At 43.0% G+C, this 26,369-nt stretch overlaps 1 protein-coding gene across 3 annotated transcripts in view; it reads left to right on the top strand.

The window, feature by feature from the left end:
* Positions 1 to 26,369, top strand: part of LOC115145043 (phospholipid-transporting ATPase IF-like) — a 65,975-nt gene that overhangs the window by 37,164 nt on the left and 2,442 nt on the right. The window contains exons 12-31 of one of the 3 annotated variants that reach the window (XM_029686271.2): positions 2,928 to 3,125; positions 3,233 to 3,391; positions 3,630 to 3,808; positions 4,111 to 4,179; positions 4,286 to 4,359; positions 4,556 to 4,659; positions 5,065 to 5,246; positions 12,445 to 12,648; positions 13,845 to 13,998; positions 15,139 to 15,241; positions 16,860 to 17,005; positions 17,114 to 17,173; positions 17,514 to 17,641; positions 17,781 to 17,919; positions 18,763 to 18,828; positions 19,005 to 19,108; positions 19,398 to 19,563; positions 19,975 to 20,060; positions 20,968 to 21,098; positions 23,059 to 23,138. In XM_029686271.2, the coding sequence (XP_029542131.2) occupies positions 2,928 to 3,125; positions 3,233 to 3,391; positions 3,630 to 3,808; positions 4,111 to 4,179; positions 4,286 to 4,359; positions 4,556 to 4,659; positions 5,065 to 5,246; positions 12,445 to 12,648; positions 13,845 to 13,998; positions 15,139 to 15,241; positions 16,860 to 17,005; positions 17,114 to 17,173; positions 17,514 to 17,641; positions 17,781 to 17,919; positions 18,763 to 18,828; positions 19,005 to 19,108; positions 19,398 to 19,563; positions 19,975 to 20,060; positions 20,968 to 21,052 (2,406 nt within the window). In that variant the 3' untranslated portion in view covers positions 21,053 to 21,098; positions 23,059 to 23,138. Of the gene's footprint in view, positions 1 to 2,927; positions 3,126 to 3,232; positions 3,392 to 3,629; positions 3,809 to 4,110; positions 4,180 to 4,285; positions 4,360 to 4,555; positions 4,660 to 5,064; positions 5,247 to 12,444; positions 12,649 to 13,844; positions 13,999 to 15,138; positions 15,242 to 16,859; positions 17,006 to 17,113; positions 17,174 to 17,513; positions 17,642 to 17,780; positions 17,920 to 18,762; positions 18,829 to 19,004; positions 19,109 to 19,397; positions 19,564 to 19,974; positions 20,061 to 20,967; positions 21,099 to 23,058; positions 23,196 to 26,369 lie in introns of those variants that run through there. The other 2 variants (XM_029686270.2, XM_029686269.2) reach the window with 2 other exon arrangements.

Here is a 26,369-nt window from a genome sequence, read left to right as displayed (position 1 = left end):
CTTGTTCTCCCCATTTTGTGTGTGTGTGTGTGTGTGTGTGTGTGTGTACAGTTGAAGTCGGAAGTTTACATACACCGTAGCCAAATACATTTAAACTTAGTTTTCACTTTTCCTGACATTTAATCCTAACAGAAATTCCCTGTTTTAGGTCAGTTAGGATCAGAATAGTAGTAGAGAGAATGATGTCTTTCAGCTTTTATTTCTTTCTTCACATTCCCGTTGGGTCAGAAGTTTACAATACACTCAATTAGTATTTGGTAGCATTGCCTTTACATTGTTTAACTTGGGTCAAACGTTTCGGGTAGCCTTCCACAAGCTTCCCACAATAAGTTAGGTGAATTTTGGCCCATTCCTCCTGATAGAGCTGGTGTAACTGAGTCAGGTTTGTAGGCCTCCTTGTTCGCACACGCTTTTTCAGTTCTGCCCACATTTTCTATAAGATTGAGATCAGGGCTTTGTGATGGCTACTCCAATACCTTGACTTTGTTGTCCTTAAGCCATTTTGCCACAACTTTGGAAGTATGCTTGGGGTCATTGTCCATTTGGAAGACCCATTTGCGACCAAGCTTTAACTTCCTGACTGATGTCTTGAGATGTTGCTTCAATATATCCACACAATTTTCTTTTCCTCATGATGCCATCTATTTTGTGAAGTGCACCAGTCCCTCCTGCAGCAAAGCACCCCCACAACATGATGCTGCCACCCCCGTGCTTCACAGTTGGGATGGTGTTCTTCGGCTTGCAAGTCTCCCCCTTTTTCCTGCAAACATAAAGATGGTCATTATGGCCAAACAGTTCTATTTTTGTTTCATCAGACCAGAGGACATTTCTCAGAAAAGTACGATCTTTGTCCCCATGTGCAGTTGCAAACCGTAGTCTGTCTTTTTATGGCGGTTTTGGAGAAGTGCCTTCTTCCTTACTGAGCGGCTTTTCAGCTTATGTCTATATAGGACTAGTTTTTACTGTGGATATAGATACTTTTGTATCTGTTTCCTCCAGAATCTTCACAAAGTCCTTTGCTGTTGTTCTGGGATTGATTTGCACTTTTTGCTCCAAAGTACGTTCATCTCTAGGAGACAGCATGCGTCTCCTTCCTGAGCGGTATGACGGCTGCGTGGTCGCATGGTGTTTATACTTGCGTACTATTGTTTGTACAGATAAATGTGGTACCTTCAGGTGTTTGGAAATTGCTCTCAAGGATGAACCAGACTTGTGGAGGTCTACAATTTTTTGCTTTCTTGATTTCCTCATGATGTCAAGCAAAGAGGCACTGAGTTTGAAGGTAGGACTTGAAATACATCCACAGGTACACCTCCAATGGACTCAAATGATGTCAATTAGCCTAGCAAGCTTCTAAAGCCATGACATAATTTTCTGGAATTTTCCAAGCTGTTTAAAGGCACAGTCAACTTAGTGTATGTAAACTTCTGACCCACTGGAATTGTGATACAGTGAATTATAAGTGAAATTATCTGTCTGTAAACAATTGTTGGAAAAATGACTTGTGTCATGCACAAAGTAGATGTCCTAACCGACTTGCCGAAACTATAGTTTGTTAACAAGAAATTTGTGGAGTGGTTGAAAAACTAGTTTTAATGACTCCAACCTGTGTGTGTGTGTGTGTGTGTGTGTGTGTGTGTGTGTGTGTGTAAACGTGTGTCTGCACTACCATTCTAAAGATTGGGGTCACTTAGAAATGTCCTTGTTTTTGAAAGAAAAGCACATTTTTTGGCCATTAAAATAACATCAAATTGATCAGACATACAGTGTAGACTGTTAATTTTGTAAATGACTATTGTAGCTGGAAACGACAGATTTCTTTTTTTAATGGAATATCTACATAGGCGTACAGAGTCCCATTATCAGCAACCATCACTCCTTTGTTCCAATGGCACGTTGTGTTAGCTAATCCAAGTTTATACATTTAAAAGGCTAATTGATCATTAGAAAACCCTTTTGCAATTATGTTAGCACAGCTGTAAACTGTTCTGATTTAAAGAAACAATAAAACTAGCCTTCTTTAGACTAGTTGAGTATCTGGATCATCAGCATTTGTGGGTTTGATTATAGGCTCAAAATGGTTAGAAACAAAGAACTTTCTTCTGAACTCGTCAGTCTATTCTTGTTCTGAGAAATGAAGGCAATTCCATGTGAGAAATTGCCAAGAAACTGAACAATGCTGTGTACTTCTCACTTCAAAGAACAGCGCAAACTGGCTCTAACCAGAATAGAAAGAGGAGTGGGATGCCCTGGTGCACAACTGAGCAAGAGGACAAGTACATTAGTGTCTAGTTTGAGAAGCAGACTCCTCACAAGTCCTCATCTGGCAGCTTCATGAAATAGTACCCGCAAAAACACCAGTCTCAACGTCAATAGTGAAGAGGCGACTCCGGGATGCTGGCCTTCTTGCTCAGTTGTGCACCGGGGGCTCCCACTCTTTCTATTCGGGTTAGTGCCAGTTTGCGCTGCTCTGTTTTAAAAAAAAATGTATATCCCATATTTGCGCAAAAACTCTCCCTGTTACAACTCCTGCTTGCAGACACACATGGGCTCTGGTATTTGCAATAATTATCCTTACTCACTCACTTTTCTCATCAAACTTTCCTAATCACACAAAACACACAGGCACCCCATCTTCAAACACTGCCGCACTGCCCCCACATATACACCCGTACATACCCACATACTGTGCCTTCTATGTCCTCTCTTTGAATTGTTTTTATTTCTGCCTTGTTGATTCCTGCCTCATTTCGGGCTTTGAGTACTTTTGTTTTCCATTTCTTTGTATTTGGGGATTTATTTTATGAATTGTCTTTTATCTGTTTATAAATAAAAAATAGAATAGAAATGATTTTACATCAGTCTTAACTTCAATACACTATTATTTCCCCGTTTTTATTATTTTCCACCCACTTCCTTGTTGACAGATCCTGAAGTTCATCTCTGATTTCCTGGCCTTTCTGGTCCTTTACAACTTCATCATCCCCATCTCACTCTACGTCACTGTGGAGATGCAGAAATTCCTGGGCTCGTTTTTCATTGGCTGGGACTTGGACCTCTATCATGAGGAGAGCGACCAGATGGCTCAGGTCAACACGTCTGACCTCAACGAGGAGCTGGGACAGGTCTGGACATAAAGCACTTCATTACTGTTTATGGCGCCCCGTGCTCAACGTCATCGCAGAGTTTGTGTGTTATGATCAGCCACTGTGTGTGTGTGTGTGTGTTCTAGGTGGAATACGTGTTTACGGATAAAACCGGCACCCTGACGGAGAATGAGATGCTGTTCCGTGAATGTTCAATCAATGGTATCAAATATCAGGAAATCAATGGAAAGCTTATACACGAGGGGATGACGGATGACCTGCCTGACGGATCTGTGCCTCCTCTAGTAAACACCATTAAAACCTTTCATATCGCCCAATTGATTTGCAATACGTTATTTATCCATGTGTTGTCTGTGCATTCATTAAATATACATGGTTAGGTCTGCATTCATTTCCATTCATGTGTTAAACAATTATTAATTGACTGTCCTCATGGATTTGGACCCTCGCACTGGTTTGATGACTAAGTACTTTTCTCATGTCTGTCTCTCTCTCGCTCTCCGTCTGTCTGCCACGTCTCAGAGTCGGGAGGAGTTGCTGTTCCTGAAGGCAGTATCGCTGTGCCACACAGTGCAGATCAGCTACGAGCAGCCAGGCGACGGCCCGGGGGATCCCTTCTCCCACGCTAATGGCTTCTCCTCCCAGATGGAGTACTATGCCTCCTCGCCAGATGAGAAAGCACTGGTGGAAGCCACTAAAAGGTACCCAGGAGGATAGCTGTCATGTTTCACTGTTCAACCCATTTGTACTGTTGTTGGTAAATCAAATTATATATATATATATATATATATAGCTATATGACCAATGCTGGTCACACAGGTCTTTATGGACATACAAGCACTCAGACAAATGAACATTTATTGAGACAAATAGTTTGAGGTTCACCACATTCCAGACCACAGTCTGCGTATTACAGTTATGGTCATGGGTTATGTATGGGCGACCAGTCTGCATGTCACAGTATTTATGGTCAGCAATGTCACATGAAACAATTGAATTGCAGGATGGGGGTAACCTTTATTGGTAGCCATGGAGAAGTTATGGAAATAAAAAGATTTGGAAAGTCAGAAAAGTAAGTATAATTTTCTATGGTTAAAAAGACGGACATTTAATGTCCATGATGAACCTGTACTGTGCATAGAAAGTGATGTAAAACCTATTATTCCCTTGTCCCACAGGTATAAACTACTCCATGTACTAGAGTTTGATGCAACCCGAAGGAGAATGAGTGTCATATTACAGACACCCTCAGGTACACTGATTTCTCTCCATATGAAACAAATGGCTCATTCATAAACATTGTATTAGGATTTAATTACATTATGTAACCCACCTTTGATTTGGTCCTGCTACATTGTTCAGTTTCCCTAACTGTTACTGCTACCCTGTATTTTATATCTGGCCCACACTCACTATGACAATGCAATATATTTGATCTATTGCTGTAGGGGGGAAAGTACTATTTACAAAGGGAGCTGAGTCCGCCGTTCTTCCCTTTACTAAAAGTGGAGAAATTGACAAAACAAGAGTACATGTAGATGAATTTGCCTTGGTGAGTATACCACATCACATCATATTAGACAAGGCACTATTTCCAGCCCTTATGTACAGCAGATTTCTGCTACGCTGAATGCCATCTTTTATTGTCTGTGCTGAAGAGCACCAGTGCAGCTGGGTCGCGTCCTGTCTTTTTTTCCATGCGAGGGCTTTCGTGGCTGATTTTTGACTCTTAAAATAAAACATGTTTTTTATTTTTATTTATTTACAGCAGTGTAAATATTACTTGTGGTCCTTTTCCCCCCAGAAAATCAATAAATCCTGCAACTTAACAGATCATTTATCCAGACATCAGGATCTACAGAGATTTGTTTTTGATTTGTGATTGGCTGGTGAGTGTTCATTTGATATAAAGCCAGTCCCTGTCAGCTACTCGTTTCTCTTTCTTCCCCTTCTTCAGAAGGGCTTGCGGACGTTGGTGGTGGCCTGCAGACACTTCAATGTGGAGGAGTATGAGGAGGTGGACCGGCGGCTACACGAGGCCCGCGCGGCCCTGCAGCAGAGAGAGGAGAGGCTGGCCGAGGTCTTCAGCTTCATAGAAAAGGACCTGGAGCTGTTGGGAGCGACCGGGGTGGAAGACAAGTATGTCAACAACACTGTTTTGGTGTCTGTCTGGTCAAAGGTCATTATGAGCACCAAGCAATGATATCAGAAAGGTGTCTGAATACTTTCTGAAGGCACTGTATATATACACTGTACTTCATGTTTTTGATTTAACCAACCTGGAAGACCAATCAATTTCAACTTTTTTTCTGAAGTAACTTCATGTTTCCGAGCTAGTTAGATATTAGTTTAGAAAGACTTGAAATTGGCGTTAACTAGCTGGCAAGCTAACAGCTAGCTGCTTTTCAAAAGTCCATAACTGGTTCATTTAACCACCTCTTCAAATGTTTTTTTTTGTTGACCAAACCATTTCTCAATGTTTATCAACATTACTGTAGCTCGCAAATGAATTTGATCATGCTTTACGACACACCTGATTGTATGCTGTTTTAGTCCAGACAACGTGTCACCTACAGTAGAACCTTTTGTCCTACCAGATCCACGATAAGGTTCTAGCTAGTGTATCCCTCCGGTTTATCAGGTCCCAGGCTCACGTGACTGTTATGATTATTTATTTACAAGTCAATTGCAATTAGCTTTTTGGTTTAGCCCCATCTGTACCTGATAGAGCAGATCTAGTCTCACGTGTGGAAGTAAGCTGTCTGGCAAGTAAGCAAGAGACTCATTGTGATGAAGACTAGAGCACATCCAGAAGTTCTGACGGAATGGACACACATTTGAGTGCCCCAGGATTGGTCCATTTACTTTGCCGTTATTATTTACGCTATGAAATCCTCCGAAGTCATTGGGGCAGAGTTCCATCCCATGGCGAATAGCTGGAAAAACAATTTAAGCATTGTTCACATGGCCTGTGTGCCCACGGAGGAGGAGCTGCTTCTGCTGGTAGTCACTGAGGGGCAGAGTAGTAAGTAACTAAACAGCTTGTTTTGAACAATGTATTTTTGAAACAGGAAAATGTACACATTTACCCCACTTTTATGAGCAGTTAAAATAGAATCCATGAATTACAAATATACTGTATGTATGTATGTACGTACAGTATCAGTCAAAAGTTTGAACACCTACTCATTCAAGTGTTTTTATTTTATTTTTACTATATTGTAGAATAATACTGAAGACATCAATACATTCCTTGATGAATGTCCTTGAGTAGCTGGGCCCCTCAAGGACATTCAAAAACTTGTCCCAAAGCCACTCCTGCATTGTCTTGGCTGTGTGCTTAGGGTCGTTGTCCTGTTGGAAGGTGAACCATCGCCGCAGTCTGTGGTCCTGAGCGCTCTGGAGCAGGTTTTCATCAAGGATCTCTCTGCACTTTGCTCCGTTGATCTTTTCCTCGATCCTGACTACTCTCCCAGTCTCTGCTGCTGAAAAACATCCCTACAACATGATGATGCTGCCACCACCATGCTTCACCGTAGGGATGGTGCCAGGTTTCCTCCAGATGTGACACTTGGCATTCAGGCCAAAGAGTTCAATCTTGGTTTCATCAGAATCTTGTTTCTAATGGTCTGAGAGTCTTTAGGTGCCTTTTGGAAAACTTCAAGTGGGCTGTCATGTGCCTTTTACTGAGGAGTGACTTTTGTCTGGCAACTCTACCCTAAAGGCCCGATTTGATGGAGTGCTGCAGAGATGGTTGTCCTTGAGCTCTGGAGGTCTGTCAGGGTGATCATCGGGTTCTTGGTCACCTCCCTGACCAAGGTTCTTCTCCCCCAATTACTCAGTTTGGCTGGGTGGCCAGCTCTAGAAAGAGTCTTGGTGGGTCCAAACTTCTTCCATTTAAGAATGATGGGGGCCACTGTGTTCTTTGGGACCTTCAATGCTGTAGAAATGTTTTGGTACCCTTCCCCAGATCTGTGCCTCGACACAATCCTGTCTCAGAGCTCTACGGACAATTACCTTGACCTGGCTTGGTTTTTGCTCTGATATACACTGTCAACTGTGGGACCTTCTATTAGACAGGTGTGCCTTTCCAAATAATGTCCAATCAATTGAATTTACCACAGGTAGACTCCAATCAAGTTGTAGAAACATCTCAAGGATGATCAATGGAAACAGGATGCACATGAGCTCAATTTCGAGTATCATAGCAAAGGGTCTGAATATTTATAAAAAATAAGATATTTCTGTTTTTGTATTTAATAGATTTGCAAACATTAAAAAAAACTGTTTTTCGCTTTGTCATTATGAGGTATTGTGTGAAGACACACCTGTTGCTGACACTTTAGGCACACAGCCATAGACAAACATTTACAGTAGAATGGCCTTACTGAAGAGCTCAGTGACTTTCAATGTGGCACCGTAATAGGATGAGACCTTTCGAACAAGTCAGTTCGTCAAATTTCTGCCCTGCTAGAGCTGACCGGGTCTACTAAGTGCTGTTATTGTGAAGTTGAAACGTCTAGGAACAACAACTGCTCAGCCGCGAAGTGGTAGGCCACACAAGCTCACAGAACGAGACCGCTGAAGTGCATAGCGCATAAAAATCGCATGTCCTCGGTTGCAACACTCAGCAGCTTCATGAAATGTGTTTTAAAGTTGGGACCAACTCCATGTTAATGCCCATGATTTTGGAATGAGATGTTTGAGGAGCAGGTGTCCACATACTTTTGGTCATGTAATGTACCTGTAGCACTCCAGGACCAGGATTGCCTACCTATGTGGTAGGCCTATCGACACCCCAAAAAATGCTGGTGGGAATGGGCTTCCATAGTTTTATGTGGCTCAGTGCAACCAGCAGGCGGCAGCGACTGTTACAATTGTAGTATTTAACAGGCTGTTACTGCAATTTTAGCTGTTTCAAAAATATTGCTCTGGTATTACCATTTATACTGTAGGAGTGTTGAGCTCAATGAGACAATTCTGTTTGGAGCCTGAACGATATATCAGTTCACCAACATTATCTGCTGATAGTGGCTATTTACTGCTATATCGGTATCGGCCAATAATTCCACCGATATTCAATAAATAGTATGGAGGAAAAAAGCAATCTCATGCTTATCTGAATGAACACTTCTCATGATATCATTCATTTCACAATGTAAGAAATCAACATTTGAAGCATATTTCTTGGACTATTAGATACAGTGAGATCCAAAGGTATTGGGTCAGTGACACAAACAGCAAATACATCCAACTAATGTGTAAAGTCACAAGCTTGATGTAGTCATTGCGTGCAATGAATATGGGACCAAATACGTCACCCCGCTCCTCCGCTCTCTCCACTGGCTTCCAGTTGAAGCTCGCATCCGCTACAAGACCATGGTGCTTGCCTACGGAGCTGTGAGGGGAACGGCACCTCAGTACCTCCAGGCTCTGATCAGGCCCTACACCCAAACAAGGGCACTGCGTTCATCCACCTCTGGCCTGCTCGCCTCCCTACCACTGAGGAAGTACAGTTCCCGCGCAGCCCAGTCAAAACTGTTCGCTGCTCTGGCCCCCCAATGGTGGAACAAACTCCCTCACGACGCCAGGACAGCGGAGTCAATCACCACCTTCCGGAGACACCTGAAACCCCACCTCTTTCAGGAATACCTAGGATAGGATAAAGTAATCCTTCTCACCCCCCTTAAAAGATTTAGATGCACTATTGTAAAGTGGCTGTTCCACTGGATGTCTTAAGGTGAACGCACCAATTTGTAAGTCGCTCTGGATAAGAGCGTCTGCTAAATGACTTAAATGTAAATGTAAATGTACTCAACTTTTTACTACTTTAATACATAAGTGAATTTGTCCCAATACTTTTGATCCCTTGACGGGGATACACACACACACACACACACACACACACACACACATACACACACACACACAAACTGTTCACCTGATATGGATGACAATACCTTACAATTAAAGCTGACATTCTGCACTTTAACCTCCATAGTCATTGTAGAATTTCAAATCCAAAGTGCTGGATTACAGAGGCTAAAACAAAATTCACTGTCTCAATACTTTTGGAGCTCACTGTATATCGGTTTCGGTACATTTTGTCCCCCCAAGAATCTGTATCGGACCCCAAAAAACATTGGTCTGGCTCTTTCTGTTTGCACTGCTCTGCTCGGAGGGGGGCAACTGTCAGGTGAGTGTGATGCACGACGTGCTAATTTAGCAGCTTTACACAGCAGTATTGTCTCTCAAGAATTGATCTCTCTAAAATGTCCCTTTGCTATCGTCAATGTGAAAATGGTCTCGAGGCTCAGCCATTGTTAAGATTGCACTAGTGGCAGATCGCTTCCTCCTCTGTTCCTTGTCAACAGATTTTTTAAAACCTTGACAGCACGTTGTGACTCACTAGCACCGTGCAGCAGCCTCCCTGTGTAGGGGGTCGAGGGCTCAGCCCTCCTGGGTCTAATGCACTTAGCCACTTAAAACATGACTCATGCCTTTCTACATGCAGCCCTGCCTAGTGTGCTGCTGCTGAGCACAAAGGCATTGCAAGCATACTGCTGGAAGGGAGAGGGTGTCAATATTTAGGGATATAGGCTCTTTAAAATGATGTTAGAGGGGCTTCAAGGCAAGCCTTTACAAAGGCTCAGGATCCAACATTGTAGCTCGTTTTTTTGCGATTGTGTTGAGGGGGCCGTCGCAATGAAATGTAATGGGACGTATCCATGCTCCATTAGAACAATTCTGTAACAAGGGCTCACTTGCCATTAGCTGCCTCTGGGTTAGATTTGCATGCATCTTAAAATGACGATCCACATCTACGCTGATTACTACATGTATTATATAGAATAACTCAGACTTGTCTGGTGTGTAGCTCCATGTCATTCACACATACTGAACAGAGTGGCCGTGGAGATACAGGCAGTCTGGATTTGATCATTGGTCAGTGAGTGGCAGTCCGGGAGAGACTTTCTGTTGGCATTTGTGTGTGTGCGCTTGCTCTGCAGTGAGATGCAGACAGCCCACACCATCATATTCTCTCTCCCTCCCATCTCCAGTAGTAATGGTACTTAGAGGATGCTGCTCTGTTCACCCCCAAAAGTATTCAAAGGAACAAGCCTCTATATGATTAATCTTAAGCACCCACTCTTTAAGCTCTTAATCAATCTGGCTTTTACCACTTAACTTTAACATTTCTATCTCTGTATTCAAATGAGTGTTTCTAGTGTACAACAAGCTTAGGGTGACTGTAAAATTAAGTCTTGTTAGTTAGTTAGTTGATTGACTAATGGCCTGGTCTGACTATGACATCTCATTGATGCCCTCGTTACCTCTGTTGATTCTGATATCATATCAATGTCCATAGCAAATGAAATGGTAAATGAAACTGAATTAAGTGATTGGTTTGAGTCATGATGAGCCACACCCTACATGTTTACTTCAGGAGGGGGATCTCAACACACTCCTATGGAATATGGATGTGTGCCAATTAGCTGCAGCAGCATTAAAGGGTCAATCTGCAGATGCTACTGTACATCCATTTTTGAACTTATAAATGACTGAAATAATGTCAAACTTAAATAAAAATGGCAAGTATTTAAATAGTCGCCTGTCCCTTTTTTAACAGCTGGGCATCGGCATACATTTCAGCAAATATCCACCTGTTTCATATAAACGTCTGGTCTAAATGAATTGGTTAGGAGTGAACTTCATCTAGACGGTGCAAAAGAAGAGCAATGGACACAATTAAGTTTGGTAGCAAAAGCTGTGTGGATGAAGGAAATAGACACCTGGCTCAATAGAAGCCTCTAAGGTTGTGATTGAAGCAAATAAACGCCCAGGCTATTAATTGAAGTTCTACGGTATACCCATTGTAGTGCCGAGCGATTAGTGATTTGAGGTCGGTTCAGTTTCGGTTCGATTATAAAAAATTAAAAAAGAATCACAGATTTCGGTTTTAGATTTTTTTTTTAAGTCTACATTAAATGCATAGAAGGTGCTCTTTGGTAAAAGGGGTAAATTGGTCATCAAAAAGAAAAGAGGACCAAGGCACTCTTCATATAATTAATTAAAATGCCTTTATTAGTATGGAATGTTCAATAGAAACAACATTTTTAAAAGCCAACGCGTTTCGGCTGCATGGCCTTCGTCAGGGAGTACAAAAAAAACTTTGTTTCTATTGAACATGCCATACTAATAAAGGCATTTTAATCAATTATATGAAGAGTGCTTTGGTCCTCCTTTCTTTTTGATGATGAAATAATAAAATATTTCAGTTTGTGTGTGTGTGTGTGTATACCTTGGTTTTTATTTGATGACTATCATTTTTTATTCCTTAAAGTCATCATCTCATCTCTGCCAGCCAGCCAGACGTTATTTCTGTGCTCCCAATATTGTACCGTCTTTAGCCTAGCCTATTCAGCTAGGCTAACCTGCCTAAAGTATGCTGCAGAGCTTTTACTAGTTCTTCAAAGTAGATACGTCATACTTTCACAAACTGTCTCTATCCCTCTCTCTCATTACTGTGTACATTCTTCTCTCATGCACCTAACATAGTGTATCCATCTCTGAGGCGGAAAGAGCAGGCACAATGGATGATGGTCATTGTCATTAATTACCATGTTTCTGCACTGAACTAAGTTGAATATTTGCTTAATGAAAACTACAACTCCCTTCACCCCATCAGCCCACATAGTACTTGACTTGATTTCTCCCGTGAATAGTTTGATTTCGCTCTAGAGAAACGGCATATTGGGCTCACAAAAAAAAAAAATGTTGGTTAATCGCTCAACTCGTAAATGCCTCATGACCTTAGTTCAACTGTCGAACCCAAAATATAAGCTTGTTTTTCTGCAATGTTTGTCAACATTTGTAAATGTAAACTAACTGTATAGCCTCGACGTGCTTAACTATCATTTGTATATATTGGACAGAGCTATGGTTGCTAGGACTGACGAGGCATTTGAGTGGTTACATTTCTCCAGCCTCATCCCTCCGATTTTTTTATCAAAACAGAGGCGGGGAGCCTGCTTTGTTATTGTTTCGACTGTGGATTGGACGTTTTTAAAGCTAATCAGAGAGGTTAAAGGTGAAATCAATCATTTATTTGCATTATGTGGTAGCGGGATAAAACATTTGAAGCTGAAAGAAAGACGCACACATAGCTAACATTATTCCTTTTTCTGCAATCATTGTGCAGTGCACTTGTACAGAGCCTCCCCCTAGTCTTAGCGGGGTGATTCTGTTTACTGGAAATGAACCCACCTCTGGGGCTACCTTTTTAGTTCTTCATATGGCATGGAGGCTAACGTGCTGTGTGTGTCTGTGTCCCCAGGCTGCAGGAAAAGGTCCAGGAGACCATCGAGTCACTTCGTCTGGCTGGGATCAAAGTGTGGGTGCTGACCGGGGACAAGCACGAGACGGCGGTCAGTGTCAGCCTGTCCTGCGGCCACTTCCACCGCGCCATGAACATCCTGGAGCTGGTGCAGCAGACGTCTGACAACGAGTGTGCCGAGCAGCTCCGACAACTGGCCAGGAGGTAGGACACTGTCACTAACATCTACCACCACGTCTCCCCATGCCATTCACGTCAGACACTCACCATGTCTGTTGTCCATGTTGTGTTTCTCTGGGTTAACTAGTCTTACAAGCCCTCATCAGCATGTTAATGCATTCAGGGTAATATACAGGTCTGGGTGCAATAAAGAACTATAGGAGGCAGGGTTTAACTTCATATTTATCGTAATCAGTTATGAGTGTTAAGGACAGTGTTCCAATTAAGAGAATCACTGTGTAGCCTAGCCAAGAATTCTAACCTCCACGATCCCCGATGGAGTTGAGTGGCGAGGAGTGTAGTCTACGTCCGAGTCGGTATCAGTCGATACTTTAAAGAAATGTAATTCTTTCATGCGTAACTTGTACCTACATTATTTTCTTTGGGTGCTGCAATCCATAGTTTATTTATAAACGTCATAGCCTCGGCACTCCACTCCATCGGGGATCGTGGAGTTGAGAATTCTGGGCTATGTGTAGCCAAAACATGTCAGGATGTTGCCAGAGCAGCTCTGAGAACCTTCTGTTGTATATCACCACTGATATAGAGATGTCTTCTTGCCCACGGATGCAGTCCTTTTTCCAATGGTCCTTGGCTTATTAATGGTGAAGGAGTCTTGTTTATGGTCCCCTGGGGGGATAGTGTCATTAGGCACGATGCATTGCAGATGACTCAGTCTGGAAACCAGGGAAGAGTACGGAACCTTTAAAAAAAACTTTTTTTTGTAGTCACGACACATCCTATATTCGTCGTGTGACAAAGTTTCGAAATGGTTATGAGAAATCAAGACAATTAAGGTTTTTATTATACTCCATTTAAAATGAGTGGATTTATGTTGGGAGATGATGCATAATCATTCTAGTGTGAGATGCACTGTAGACTTGTGTGTGTGGTTTTACTATCCGAGGGTGACCAGAAGGATAATAAAACAAGGAAAATTCAGACAATTGGGGACATTTCGCTGATCCCCACAAGGAAAAAAGCTTTTTTAGGGTCAGGGAAAATAGGATTTTGAATGAGAATCAATCAATTTTATTTTGTCCCCACAAGGATAGTAAAACAAGTGTGTGTGTGTGTGTGTGTCGAGGACCTCCACATTAGTTCTGTATAGTTATACCGGCTCTTTTATGTGTCCCTTTCTCTGTCTGCCTGTGTGTGTGTGTGTGTGTGTGTGTGTGTAGGATCAGAGAGGACCATGTGATCCAGCATGGCCTGGTGGTGGACGGGGCCAGCCTGTCTCTAGCACTGCGGGGGCACGAGAAGCTCTTCATGGAGGTGTGCAAGAACTGCTCTGCCGTGCTGTGCTGCCGCATGGCGCCCCTGCAGAAGGCCAAGGCAAGTCCCCTCCCTGTCACTACCAGCCTTTTAGGGCTTTCCTTTATGAATTAATCAGTCAACAGCGCCAATCTCATATTTCTCATGCCCTCAAGTATTTAAAACAAATGTATTGTTAATGTAAAGATAATTGCCTAAATAAATGAGCAATAATAATACATTAGTATAAATCATTTTGTAGTAATTACATAACACCTGCTAGTAGAGTTAACGTGATTGAAGTAGATGATTTATAATTACAACAGTGATCATTTACCGTGTGTGCGCCTGGGTGAATCAGATTTTTTGGAGCAGCGCACACCTTTTGATGACACGATGTCGGTCCGTCTTTCCCAGGCTCCCCCATCCACAAGGGGGCGATATATATATATCTTTTTTGTCTTCTCATTTGTGGTGAATAAAACTAAGAGTGGTCTTCCCTTGCTAGTAGTAGCTAGTGGGAATTAGCCTAGCTAAAAACACAGCAAAACAACCCTTTTTAGATTCAATATGAAGTCATGAGATTTATAATTAAATAATGTGCCCTGGCAAATATTGTTGTACTTGCCAGTGTAACTTACAACATTATCGGAATTTGATATGCTGGTTCAATGTATTCTCTCCCATCAGCTAAAAATATATATTACGGAGGAAAGGTACATGGCTACCAGTTGTTTTTACTGTTTCACTTCTCAACAAATAGCTTTTTTGGGAGGATACTAATATTTGGTTCATTGTTTAAAGTCCCAGGGCAGTCCAAAACGTGATTTGTCGACGTAGCGACGCAGCAACATAGGCAGAACTATGTTCTTCAAGGAACCACCCATTTTGTGACGCAAAATGACATTCAAGTACTCTGTTGCGCTGTGTTTCCGTAGTTTGCATAAGGTCTGTAGACTCCTTTACAACTCACTTACAACAGTGCACTTACGTGACACTCACTGAAATTGTTCAGAAAAACTTCCTTAGATGGCTAGCTATTTCAGTTTTGTCTTTTGGTTTCTCAGACTTTTAAATTCGTGGTCATGGCTGTGGAGAGTAGAGTATCTGGCCAGTGCTGTGGTTTTATCTGCAGTAGCTGGTGTTACAGTAAAGGCTAATTGCCATGGACATGCTCCTGGTCTCATTTGGGCTGCTTCATGAGAATTCTGTGCTTGGCAGGTGGTGAGATTGCTGAAAACGTCTCCAGAGAAACCCATCACTTTAGCCATTGGGGATGGAGCCAATGATGTCAGCATGATTCAAGAGGCCCATGTTGGCATAGGTAAGTCCTCCACCCTAGAGGAAAAAGAAACGCACACCTATTTAGGCGAGGTGCTGGCTAGCGGAGTGGAAAACTTGAAAATAAAGGAGAGCTGCACATTCTTAAGAGCTCAGATGCAAAAATGGCATGTCCAATGTTTCAACAGGCAAACTGTCTGCATCAGGGTATAATCACAAACACTGCAGAGTGACTTGTTTATATAGTGTCAAAAGACACACAGGTGTCGGTAATCATGGCCAAGTATGGCCTAATATCATTGGTTAATTCTCAAATATTGAAATGACATACAAAGAACACACAAAAAAACAAATGGATAGCATACGATTTAGACTACATAAGCCTACAAACAATTACAATGGTTAAGCCACAATAATCACAAGAATGGCTTCAGATCATTCAAAATTGTTTGCCCTACAGCCAATTCTGTCGAATCAAAAGAATTTGTAAAATACAATCAGATTTCGACAGAAATAGAAACTCAAAGAAAATTCAAGAAGAGGGGGTACAAAATTGATCAGATTAATATTGCCATTGAGAAAATTCAAAACAAAACGGGACATGACCTTTTTCAAGGTCAGTCTCGCAAAAAGAAGCATTCTTGCGTTCTAACTACCTGCAATTCAAAGTGCTCTGAACAAATGAAGGGAATCGTTCACAAACTATCCGATGATAGTCTCGGTAATGTGTTTTCAGACCTTCCCTTGGTCGTATTCTCGCGGGGCAGAAATCTTAGAGACCAATTGGTACACTCTGATTTACCACCGCAAGATATTCCTGAACAACATCTATTTGCGCCCCTACTGGATGGAAATTACAAGTGTAATGGCTGTGCTCAATGCAATGGCACTTACAAATGTAGATCCTTCAAACACCCACAAACAGGGAAATCGATCCCAATAAAAGGTGTTATTACGTGCTCCACTAAGGCAGTTATTTATCTTATAACTTGTCCTTGTGGTAAAAATGATGTGGGTAAAACAAAGTGTGAATTAAAAGTACGTATCTCAGAGCATCGTAGCACCATAGGTGTAAAAACTCGACTTACCCAGTTGCGGCCCACTTTTTGGAAGCAAACACTCGATTTCGTCTCTGCGTTATATTGGCATCGAACATGTCACCCTCCCTTATTGTTAAAACAAGAGGCTGCCTGGATCTTTTATTTAAAGACCTTTAATCCCTTCGGTCTCAACGTAGACTTTGATCTGAAGCCATTCTTGTGATTATTGTGACTTTGCCATTGTAATTGTTTGTAGGCTTATGTAGTCTAAATCGTATGCTATCCATTTTGTTTTTTTTTGTATGTTCTTTATGTCATTTTAATATTTGAGAATTAACCAATGATATTAGGCCATACTTGGCCATGATTACAGACACCTGTGTGTCTTTTGACACTATATAAACAAGTCATCCTGCAGTGTTTGTGATTATACCCTGATGGAGACAGTTTGCCTGTCGAAACGTTGGACATTACATTTTTGCATCTGAGCTCTTAAGAGTGTTCTCCTTTATTTTCAAGTCCTCCACCCTAATCAAATTACAATAACACATTACTCAATAGTGCATTTTGCTTGTAGTTTCAGAACAAAATGGCTAATAACAGACTTTAAAAACATTTCAGGTATCATGGGCAAGGAGGGAAGACAAGCAGTACGAAACAGTGACTATGCAATAGCAAGGTTTAGATTCCTTTCCAAGTTACTGCTCGTCCATGGCCACTTCTACTACATTAGAGTTGCAACCCTTGTACAGTACTTTTTCTACAAGGTGAGTCCTATGTTTAAGGATGCTTTGCGGTGTCTTACACAATGATAGTCAATACAGGAGCTAGATGTTTTTGTCTCTGGTCTAAATCCCTTTTTGGTCTTCTTTTAGAATGTGTGCTTTATTACGCCCCAGTTTTTATACCAGTTCTTCTGTCTGTTTTCACAACAAGTAAGTGTCTTTCAGTGTCTCATTAGTTCTATTTGTTCATTTTTTTTGTGGTCCCTTATTACTGTTGCTTTGTGAGTGTTGTTTGTGTACCTTGTTCTGTGTCATATACATGCCTGTTGTTCTGAATGTACCACGTGGAGCTATATCTCCCCCCTGAGGGATCATCAGCTCGAACTGTCCATCTCTGAATCATCCACATACAGAAGGAGTTAGCCAAGTGTAGGCCCTTGTTGAAGGTGGGGGGATCTCTTGGCAGGTGTGAATGTGTGCTGTGTTGTACATGGCCCAGGGTGAAGTGCCAATCTTGTCCTACCTCGTTGTTGCCTCCCTGTTTCCCCAGACTCTGTATGACAGTGTTTACCTGACACTCTACAACATCTGTTTCACCTCCCTGCCCATACTGGTGTACAGCCTGTTTGAGCAACAGGTCCATCCACACATGCTGCAGAGTAAGCCAGTGCTCTACAGGTAGGACATGGTGTTCTATTTGACATATTTTTCCCATACAGAATGGGTCTGTACCTCCTTAGGCTGCATTTACATGAAAACACAACAGGCATTTGCTACGGACAGAACCATGTTGCTTTGTATCCTTTCACACCAACAGAGACATCAGCAAGAACTCTCTCCTTTCCTTCAAGACCTTTTTGTACTGGACACTGCTGGGCTTCTGCCACGCCTTTGTCTTCTTCTTTGGTTCCTACATCCTGATGGGGGAGGACACGTCTCTCATGGGGAATGGACAGGTAGGGGGGCTGGGCTGGGCTGCATGTACTGTACTCTCTGTTCTACCTCTGGTAGTGGTTCTGCCGGGGGAGGAAAGGGTAAGGAGATCCCCCCCACCTGGCTTGGCTCCAAGGGGAACTTGACTTTGAACCTGACTTTGAATGTTCGGTGAGGATCTCTGGGAATATTGATTGGGTCTTTTACCAAGGTGCACAGTAATATGAAATATTTCCTTTTCAGTTTAAGTTAGGCAGTGTGATGGCAGTAAATTCCAGACTGTTCTAGGAGGCTGTGCTGTTTTTGATTTTTCTATTTGGGCTGCAGCCCCCCTCTCTCTCTCCTGTCTCTATTCTGTTTGTCTGTGTCAGTCGTTCTACTAGATTGGTGTTGTTGAAAAAGCACTCACCATGTTGCTCTTTTTCGCTTTCTTTTGTTCATTTTGTTCATTTCTCTTCTTCACCTCCTCCCTCTTTTCATGCTCTGCATGTCATCAGAGTTTGAGAGCTAACAGACAACTGGTAAGAGTTGACTGAATCACAGTTAATGCATAGCCCTGTCATAGTTACCCCCCCTAACATCTGTTGCTGTCATTGGTCCATTCTGTATGAACATCCTGCTTGGTTATGATTTTGATGTGCCATGTTTCTCAAGGGGTGAGTGATGACGAGTCAGTAACTTCCAGTGTCACAAGTTTGTCAGCAATTTAGCTTAGAAGGCTTAGGCCTAGTCTTCTGGAAACATGTGACTACTAACACGTGACTCGAACGACATCACTATTAAAGCAGTATTCCTATGATGGATGTTAAAGCCATTGTATCGTCTCTTTGAAAATTCTTTAATGTTTTATTTTATTTTTCTTGTAGATGTTTGGAAACTGGACCTTTGGCACTTTGGTATTCACAGTAATGGTTATCACTGTTACATTGAAGGTAAATAATGTCCGTAGAGTTTTTGCAATTCTTCAATTCATAAATAATTCTTAAAGCAATCCCACATGAAATCTGTCACTTTTTGGTATTGTTGTCACAGTCACCTCGTCTACTCTCCTATAACCTTTCACATGCTTTTCTAACCAAACTGTTGTTTTCTTTCACTCTGTCGACAGCTGGCCTTGGAGACCCACTTCTGGACGTGGATGAATCACTTTGTTACCTGGGGCTCCATCGCTTTCTACTTCATCTTCTCCCTGTTTTATGGGGGAATCATCTGGTGAGCTGAGCTGCCATCTCTTTCCCACACAACCTGTGTATCTCTAATACACATGACATTTCATTATATAGTATGTGATAAGATCAACAAGTGTGATTGTACTGCATGTGGCATACAGTCTACTTAGAATTTCACCTCGGTGACTGTCTATCCCATACAGTCGAAAACCTTGAAGTTCTATTCCAGGCTCAAATCAAAGGGTGTTCTACTCACAGGGTTAGTTAAGCCTGAACAGATGTCGGCTGGCTAACAGTGTGATTCTCTGACCTTGCCCCCCCCACCTCTTCAGGCCTTTCCTCCACACCCAGGACATGTACTTTGTCTTTGTCCAGCTGCTCTCCAGCGGCTCTGCCTGGTTCGCCATCATCATCATCCTCATCGCCTGCCTTTTCCCCGACATCATCAAGAAGGTGATCTATAGGCACCTCCAGCCAACCAGCACCCAGAAGTCTCAGGTAGGACACCCAGGGACAGGGGAGAGGAGGGGGGGAAGGGGTGGGTTGCGGTAATAAACTTTGCACTGACAGGAAACGCATGACACCAAAGCATGGCTTCTCACCTCAGACAACACAAGAACAACAATTCACTGTGCAACTGACAAAGGCTCCAAACAAAGAGGGTGCATCTCTGTTCCAGATCTTAATCTACTGTAGCGTGTCTGATAGGTGGGAGAGCTAGACAGTGGATATGGCCATATGGTAGGAGCATATTGCTGAACAAACAGTTTTTTTGAAAACAGCCTCTTGAACGGTTCCATTCTTGTGGTCACAACTTCCTCTTTGCTTAAAAGGTTGATATTAACACGTCTTCCCTCCTAACTGACCTTCTCTGTGTTGCGCCCTTGCCTCCTTCCCTCTGCTCTGTAGATGTACTCCAATCGAGTCGTCATAGGTGATGACTTCATCGCACTGCAGCCTCTTTCCAGAGCCAAGAATCAGCTGGGCAAAATTAGGTAGAGTAGGAGGGGCCCTGCAACATTTTTAATATAAGAATGTGTTTTTTTTTATTTAACCTTTATTTAACTAGGCAAGTCGGGTAAGAACAAATTCTTATTTACAATGGCGGCCTACCCATGCAGACGACAAACTAACTAACCAGCTTTCTAGGAAAAAGGGATAGGGGTAAAAAAAGAAAGGGAAAGATAAGGCTACGGCATTTTGTTATGCACCCCTGCATGTTGACTCTAGGAAATCGTCTATCAACTGCATGCCACTTTAGTTTAGCCTAGTGCACTCTGCACTGGGTAGAGCAGCCTCTCACTGCAGCAGCCCTGATATAAAGTTCCAGCCATGACGGCATGTGGAGCACAGCTTGAGACGGTTTAATGTATGCTGCTAATACAGTCATTCTGAGGCCCAAAATTATAGTGAGCAAAAGCTGCTAGCTGGTGAATGCTATTTTCATAGTAGTTTGTTCACTGTATCTCCGGATCATATTCTGGACAGCATGCTTTTAAACAATATGATTATTTTCTTAAGATCTGCACAATGAGGAGAGAAAATGACAACCACTCCATCCAAAAGCAAGTGATCAATTTCCTAATTGGATTGACATGTTGATAGAATAATTGCTAAGCCAAATTCTAAATGAATTCCTCAATCATCCAGTTAAAATGGATACATTTACATAATTGAGAGTACACTGAAATTACTAAACTGGCTCATTGATTCTTTGGAACGTCTTTGTGCCCAGTCTCCTAGTTAAAATGTTAGTGTACACTAATTGTTTTGGACACGAATTGATTGGTGCGGCTATCCTCTACCTCCTATGGATGTGGGAGTGGTTTTTGTGCTCATTTGTCTTGTTCTCTTGTGTTTTCTTCCGTGCATGAGACTTAATGGGTTGTTTTGTGCTTCCAGATGGAAGAGGATAAGAGTTCAGTCAGCTCAGAATATGACTCTGCTGAAGGCAGGAGCCGAGGGGAGGACAATTGGCAACTGCTAGCTGCTTCTCCTCCCCCCGCCCAAGGCCCAGCCCTATGGTTCCCTAGGTAGTATTTGTATTTATTATGGATCCCCATTAGCTGCTGCCAAGGTAGTAACCCTACTGCTTCCCTGGCCCAGCCAGGCCAGGCCTCTGTGTGTGTGTGGATCCTCCCCTGTCCACCCATCCCCATATTGCTCTTTTTTGTGTGTTTTTTTTCTTCCAATTTCGATCTTGTCTCATCGCTGCAACTCCCTAACAGACTCGGGAGGCAAAGGTTGAGTCATGCGTCCGCTGAAACATGACCCGCCAAACTGCACTTCTTAACACCCGCCCACCCGCCAAACCCTGAAGCCAGCCGCACCAATGTGTCGGCGGAAACACCGTTCAACATATGACAGAGGTCAGCCTGCAGGTGCCCGGCCTGTCACAGAGTCGCTAGAGCGTGATGAGACAAGTAAAGTCTGGCCCTGGCCAAACCTTTCCGTAACCCGGACGACGCTGGGCCAATTGTGTTCCGCCCTATGGGACTCCCTTTCACGGTCGATTGTGATACAGCCCGGGATCGAACCCGGGTCTGTGGTAATGCAGTATCTTAGATCGCTGCGCCACTCGGGAGGCCCATTGCTCTGTTTTTTTTTATCTGACATTTTACTACTTGATGTGGAATAGATTTCCATGTAGTCATGGAGTAGTTTAAACAGACAGCTTGCTGCCTTGTTAAGAAAGCAGAGCAACACTTTATTATGGACAGACTTCTACCCATCTTAGCTGCGTAGTCTGCTCAACTTGCTCTATTTCCACAGTATTCATTATAAGATTTAGTTGAGGTTTAGTGAATGATTTGTCCCAAATACAATGCTTTTAGTTTTTGAAAACAAAACCCAACCTTACTTAATCATGACTCGTGTCATTTTTCACCTGTCTGTCTGTGTATGCCTTTAAACCAGCAAAAATCATATCAAACAATGTTTTTCTACAAATCTGGAAACACTGGACAGTTACTTTAACTGTCAATCGTCATCACCTCCTCCAACCATGTTAGTGGTCCCCTAACTACAGGTCAAGGTGGAAGCAACATGAAGGATGTTTGTGTAATCACTCCTGTTGAGAAGAATATACATATCTCCTGAACTGGATTGCCTTTGCACATCAGTTTTTCATACAGTAGCATTTGGAGGACCGTGTTTAATGTAGGATACAGTAGAATGATACATCCATGGCAGTGTAGCCTAATAACTATTTTGTAACCACTGTTTCTGCTGCTGTTGCAAATATGCAGTAGTTTCTGAGTGGTAGGGAGAGGAGGGAATTGAGCGTTGTAACCACAAACCAGTGTTGATAGTCTTGATGTGTTCAGGACTGCTTCTTTAGCAGTGCTCAAGCACTCACTGCGCAGGTGCTTACTCAGGAAAATCAAGGATTGGCTGTAAGAGATCAGAGTCGTCTAGGAATCGACATTCCTCCACTTAATGCTATGCATTTTATATTCACAAAATTCTCTGCCTTCGCCATTCATTTGTAGCCGTAGATTGTCTTCGATTGCGAGTGAATCACCGTTATTTATCATTGTTATGTGGAGCTGAGCTGACTGAGATTAATGTGAGAATAGGATTTTAAGCACACGTCAGACTGGCATGGCAACTGCCTGTAACTCCTGTGTGATTTGATTAGTGCCTTCAAGGCTTGCCCAGGCCAGGGACAAGGACAGCCTTGCCTTGGAAAATACTGCATCGTTTATAGATTTGAGGTTTATAAATTTGATTGATTTTCACCTCTCCAGCTTGGCCATGTACATTTGTGTCTGACACCTTGTGCATCACCCACCTCTTATTGTTTTGACACGCTCCAAATCCCCAAAATCCCCTCCCGGCTCCCTGGACAGTCATTGGGCTGTTTTGTGGATATTGGCGTGACCTGTGTGTTCTGATTCTAATATTCTGTTGTGCTCCGTCTCCCCTTTCTCTGTCTCTCCCTCTCTCTCTCTCTCTCTCTCTCTCTGTCTCTCTGTCTCTGTGTGTGTGCAGTTTATTGAGACTAACTACCAGGGCATCGGCTGCGTGGACTCCATGTGTTGCTACTCAGAGGGGGAGAACGGGTGCGCCCGGCTGGGCCGGATGGTGGCGCAAGTGATGGGCCGCTGCGACCCTGCCGACGCCAACAGGTGTGACCCCACCCTCTGTAGCCTCTGTTGCTGCAGGCGCATCTCCTACAAGCTGGAGCATGATGAGCCCACTGCTCCCCAGGAGTAGTGAAGACCTAGCCTGGAAGAGAGAGAGAGAGGTAGACTAGACTAAGGTCTTACTGGTAGGACAGGCACCCCAGTGACAGAGAAAGGTTTGTAGGGAGGGAGACTAGTATCTGGATCCTGGATCTTAAATGTTCTTTAATAGAGACATATTTATCTCGTATGCTATGATCGACTTCATGGAGTCCTTCTAGTCTATTTGTCTTCTATATTCAGTGGGACAACATGTTCACCAATGTAGCCATGTGTCTATGTAATCTCTACTTCCAAGTCTGTACTTGTATGCAAGTCTTCTTTCACTTGGGGGCTTTCTGTCACCTGTCTGAAGTTTTGTGCTTTTAACTTTTCCAAAGCCTGCCGAGTCCGTGTGTTTTTCCTTCACAGTGTAGGCAAAGCCCAGGTTCAGAGTCTTAAGTCTCTATTGATCTATGACAATGTGTTTATGCTGAAAATCTATTCAAGAGAATGCTAACTGAGGTAACGCTATATATATTTGATCATTGTTAAAGATGTAGCATTCTCGTTCTGCTTTTTACTTGTACAGTCGTGGCCAAAAGTTGAATGACACAAATATTAATTTCCACAAAGTTTGCTGTCTTGTCTTTAGTTATTTTTGTCAGATGTTACTATGGAATACTGAAGTATAATTACAAGCATTTCATAAGTGTAAAGGCTTTTATTGACAATTACATGAAGTTGATGCAAAGAGTCAATATTTGCAGTGTTGACCCTTCTTTTTCAAGACCTCTGCAATCCACCCTGGCATGCTGTCAATTAACTTCTGGGCCACATCCTGACTGACGGCAGCCCATTCTTGCATAATCAGTGCTTGGAGTTTGTCAAAACTTGTGGGGTTTTGTTTGTCCACCCGCCTCTTGAAGATTAACCACAAGTTCTCAATGGGATTAAGGTCTGGGGAGTTTCCTGGCCATGGACCCAAAATATTGATGTTTTGTTCCCCGAGCCACTTAGTTATCACTTTTGCTTTATGGCAAGGTGCTCCATCATGCTGGATGAGGCATTGTTAGTCACCAAACTGTTCCTGGATGTTTGGGAGAAGTTGCTCTCGGCGGAGGTGTTGGTACCATTCTTTATTCATGGCTGTGTTCTTAGGCAAAATTGTGAGTGAGCCCATTCCCTTGGCTGAGAAGCAACCCCACACATAAATGGTTTCAGGATGCTTTACTGTTGGCATGACACAGGACTGATGGTAGCGCTCACCTTGTCTTCTCCGGACAAGCTTTTTTCCAGATGCCCCAAACAATCGGAAAGGGGATTCATCAGAGAAAATGACTTTACCCCAGTCCTCAGCAGTCCAATCCCTGTACCTTTTGCAGAATATCAGTCTGTCCTTGATGTTTTTCCTGGAGAAAAACATCCTTCCTTCTTTGCTGCCCTTCTTGACACCAGGCCATCCTCAAAGTCTTCGCCTCACTGTGCGTGCAGATGCACTCACACCTGCCTGCTGCCATTCCTGAACAAGCTCTGTACTGGTGGTGCCCCGATCCCGCAGCTGAATCAACTTTAGGAGACGGTCCTGGCGCTTGCTGGACTTTCTTGGGTGCCCTGAAGCCTTCTGCACAACAATTGAACCGCTCTCCTTGAAGTTCTTGATTGATTTATGGTTGATTTAGGTGCAATCTTACTTGCAGCAATATCCTTGCCTGTGAAGCCCTTTTTGTGCAAAGCAATGATGACGGCACGTGTTTCCTTGCAGGTAAACATGGATGACAGAGGAAGAACAATGATTCCAAGCACCACCCTCCTTTTGAGGGTCTGTTATTCGAACTCAATCAGCATGACCGAGTGATCTCCAGCCTTGTCCTCGTCAACACTCACACCTGTTTTTTTTAACCCTTTTTTTCTCCCCAATTTTGTGGTATTCAATTGGTAGTAGTTAGTCTTGTCTCATCGCTGCAACTCATGTACGGACTCGGGAGAGGCGAAGGTCGAGAGCCATGCGTCCTCCACAACCCAACCAAGCCGCACTGCTTCTTGACACAATGTACATCCAACCTGGAGCCAGCCGCACCAATGTGTTTCCGTACACCTGGTGACCTGGTCAGCATGCACTGCGCCCGGCCCGCCACATGTGTCGCTAGTGCGCGATGAGACTAGGATATCCCTGCCAGCCAAACCCTCCCTAAACCGGACGACCCTGGGCCAATTGTGTGTCGCCCCATGGGCCTCCCGGTCGCTCACACCTGTGTTAACGAGAGAATCACTGACATGTCAGCTGATCCTTTTGTGGTCGGGCTGAAATATTTTTGGGGATTCAGTTAATTCGCATGGCAAAGAGGGACTTTGCAATTCATCTGATCACTCTTCATAACATTCTGGAGTATTTGCAAATTGCAGCAGCAGACTTTGAAAATGTATATTTGTGTCATTCTCAAAACTTTTGTCCACGACCGTACTCTTGGTCTCTGACTTGCCAAAGTTTGTTATACTGTATGTGTGTATCTACAATGACAGCATGATGCCAGTGTAATGCTTTCTCAGCCCCTTCCTTGTCTGCCCACATATCTACTTCACACCCTCACTCTCTCAACACTGAGGTGAGAGAAGCACTCAGAAAGAAAATAGTCAAAGTTAGACTGAGACTTGTTCTGGCCTTAATGCTAGGATACTGCCAGTGCACAGGGGGAGAGACCCCACCATCGGCCACACTCACTGACTGGCAGCATGGCAGTATATCAGCCCTACTTTACCGTACCCTGTACTGTTACTGAATGATGCTTGTGTTTTGACATGCTGCAGTGTTTGGTGTCGGTGTGCCTCAGCTGAAACACAGGGACTCCCTGACAGAGATGTACTGGAAAACCGTAGTCTCAAAATGACTATAGGAGTCTTTTTGCTATTTATTTGATAAAATGAAGTATTTGAAGCCTTAGGTGCTTTTGAGAAGACAACTGTCTTGTTGCATGGGGCTGCCTTTTGGTATTATGTATGCTGAGTAACCAGACGTTGTGTGTTCACGTGTGTCCTGATCTTTTCTATAGCGTTACTCCTGCACTTTGTCTGAACCTCTCTCGTCGTTGCCGCTCTGTCTAAAATCTAGATAATATTCAACTTCCCCCATCTGCGTTA

Source organism: Oncorhynchus nerka, linkage group LG17 (genome assembly GCF_034236695.1).
Source record: "Oncorhynchus nerka isolate Pitt River linkage group LG17, Oner_Uvic_2.0, whole genome shotgun sequence".
In the NCBI taxonomy this organism is placed as follows: Eukaryota; Metazoa; Chordata; class Actinopteri; order Salmoniformes; family Salmonidae; genus Oncorhynchus; species Oncorhynchus nerka.
Note: the sequence above shows the minus strand (reverse complement) of the source record. Positions and strands in the feature narration are given on the sequence as shown.